General features: G+C 37.6%; 1 protein-coding gene across 1 annotated transcript; it reads left to right on the forward strand.

Annotated features, from left to right (window-relative positions):
* Positions 1-1,063: 1,063 nt before the first annotated feature.
* LOC145102977 (GATA transcription factor 12-like) lies at positions 1,064-2,456 on the forward strand. Its single transcript, XM_079040506.1, has 2 exons — positions 1,064-1,410; positions 1,531-2,456. The coding sequence occupies exons 1-2, from the start codon at positions 1,126-1,128 to the stop codon at positions 2,209-2,211; spliced, it is 966 nt and encodes a 321-aa protein (XP_078896632.1). The 5' UTR covers positions 1,064-1,125; the 3' UTR covers positions 2,212-2,456.
* The last annotated feature ends 243 nt before the right edge of the window (positions 2,457-2,699 follow it).

A 2,699-nucleotide genomic window follows, 5' to 3' on the forward strand; every position in this document is an offset into this window, starting at 1 on the left:
AGAAGTACCTGAAACACATGTAATCAACAACTGTAAGTACAAAGTTTGGTGAGTTCCCAAAAAAACTACATACAACACAACATAAAATAAACATCTAGGGGTTATCAACAACCCTGAAGACTACCCAAAGTCTCAGTGGGCAAACAACATGCACTATGAGTTATCAGCAACCATGGAGACTATCTGAAGTCTCTTCACACACACAACAACACATATCACACACACACACACATCCACACACACACACATATATATATATATATATATATATATATATATATATATATATATTCTACCACACAGATAAGAATAGTGAGGAGACTCACATTGCACAGATGACTGATAAAACTCACACCCAAACTGTCGGAACTAGAATCTGCCTATTAATTACACTAATTAACCCTAAATAACAATTAAGATAATTAGCCAAAAATAAGATTGTAAATATTCTTAGGTACTCGGAGTATATAAAGCTCCAATCCGTATATGGACTGTAATATAATCCTCTTATATAGCAACGTAAATTTATGATTATATGCCCGATGGTTGAATGATACGTTGAAAACAATAAAATTATAAATATTCATAATAAAAATGCATATCACGAATGTTATCAAACCCTATTAGGTGAAGACTAGAAGATCATCTTAAATTATCTTAAATTATATATACGAAGAATTATCTAATATCGTTAAAAATTATCGATTTTTTATATCGCTACAAAAAGATTAAAGTTCAGAAAAATATTCTCATAAAATTATACTACCATGATATTTTTATGAATAAATCAAATTGTTTTTCATCCTAATCTGTCTTATATTTGGTAAACCTAAATTAAAAGAAAAAGAGAAAAGGAAAAAAGGAAAAGAAAAAAGGAAAAGCACATTTGAAGAAGAAATTTAAGAATGGGAAACAACTTTGAGTAGCAAGTGTGACTTGAGCCATTAGATTCTATTTTTAATTTTTTAAGCACCTAAAGATGCTTTTATTTAATTACATAATAAAAATTTTACACTTAGCCCCCTCCCCCTTCACTCCTCAAATACCGCCCACCACCAACACACCCATTTCACCTTTCTCCGTCTCTCTCTCCCAATTATCACAACCGAAGCTCCGGTCGCACTCATGGGAAGTTACTTCGGCGCCGGAGAATGCTTCTTTGAACAACAGAAGCCGGCCGACTTCATCACCGGAGGCAATCAGTTCACCATTGATGACTTGCTCCTTGATTTTCCTAACGACGAAGATGTCGTCATGAACGAGGCTTATTACGAGAGTTTTAATTCTAATTCAGCTGATTTCTCCAGCTCAAATTCCTCTATCTCCGGCAGCGAACCTCAGTTATCCGGAAATATCAGCTCCTATAGCCTCTCCGACTCTCAATTCTCCGGTGGTGAACTTTGTTTACCGGTAAGTTCAATTCCACCTCCATAATCTCAAGCTCAATTTCCGTTTCTGTTTCGATTTCGTGTTATTATGAAAACTCGAACAAACTCTAATGAATTCATGTGTTGAATTTGAATTATGCAGTATGATGATTTAGCAGAGCTGGAATGGTTATCGAGTTTCACAGAGGAATCATTCTCGAGCGACGACTTACATAATCTGCAATTAATCTCCGCCGCAAACAAAGCACCCGCCACCGCCACCGCTACCGCCACCGACACCTCATCTTCCGAGACGACTCGCGAATACCAACACAAAACCACAGGTCCTAACAGAATTAACTCACCGATATTTCAAACCAACGTTTTGGTCCCCGGTAAAGTTCGTAGCAAACGATCACGCGCCGCTCCCTGCGATTGGTCCTCACGCCTCCTTCTCCTCAAATCGTCAACGACCGACATTAACAAGCCGGAAACCACCCACCGTTCCGATAACTCTCTCCGAAGATGCCTGCATTGCGGTTCCGACACAACACCGCAGTGGCGGAGGGGTCCAATGGGTCCCAAAACGTTATGCAACGCATGTGGAGTCCGTTACAAATCCGGTAGGTTAGTCCCGGAGTATCGCCCCGCCGCTAGCCCCTCGTTTGTTCCGGCGAAACACTCAAACTCTCACCGGAAAGTAATGGAGCTCCGACGACAAGTGGAACTTCAAAATTCACAGCAACAATTGGTGAACCATATCTCAAATTTTGATGGGTGTAACGCCGGCGATGATTACTTGATTCATCGCCAAATCGGGCCAAGTTTCATGCATATGATCTAATCAACACCATCATCATCATCCTCATCACCATCATCATCATCATCATCATCTTAATCATAATCATGAACCAATTTTACGTATTAGTAGTGATTTTAGCGTTAAGATTAGTCTCTTCCAAGAAGAATATGATCTCAATCAAAGAGAAAACAGATAACATGATGAATTCATTGTAGAATTTTGTAATCAGATTTACTAATCGTTGATTTTATCAATTGAATGAAAGTTTCGTTGATTTTAAATATGAATATGAATTGTTTTTATAGATTTTATAATTTTAGTGTGTTGTGTGTTGTGTGTTGTGTGGGGTTTAACACAGTAAAAATGCGAATGGTGGAATAGTAACGTAAGCGGCATGGTCCATCGTTGTGCACTCAATGCCACATGCAACCGCTCAAACTTTTATATCAAAGTCTTATCTGTTATCAACTTATCATATTTCATTTTCCAAGATTTTTTTTTTTTTTTTTTTTTTTATTTTGGCTTCGATT

Source organism: Lactuca serriola, chromosome 4 (assembly GCF_051521515.1).
Source record: "Lactuca serriola cultivar US96UC23 chromosome 4, Lser_US96UC23_V15, whole genome shotgun sequence".
Taxonomy (NCBI): Eukaryota; Viridiplantae; Streptophyta; class Magnoliopsida; order Asterales; family Asteraceae; genus Lactuca; species Lactuca serriola.

Bases quoted from the DNA above. Each gene is read 5' to 3' on its own strand.
- LOC145102977 (XM_079040506.1), top strand. From the start codon at position 1,126: ATGGGAAGTTACTTCGGCGCCGGAGAATGCTTCTTTGAACAACAGAAG. The intron at 1,411-1,530 runs GTAAGTTCAATT...TGAATTATGCAG, and splicing joins GTGGTGAACTTTGTTTACCG to TATGATGATTTAGCAGAGCT.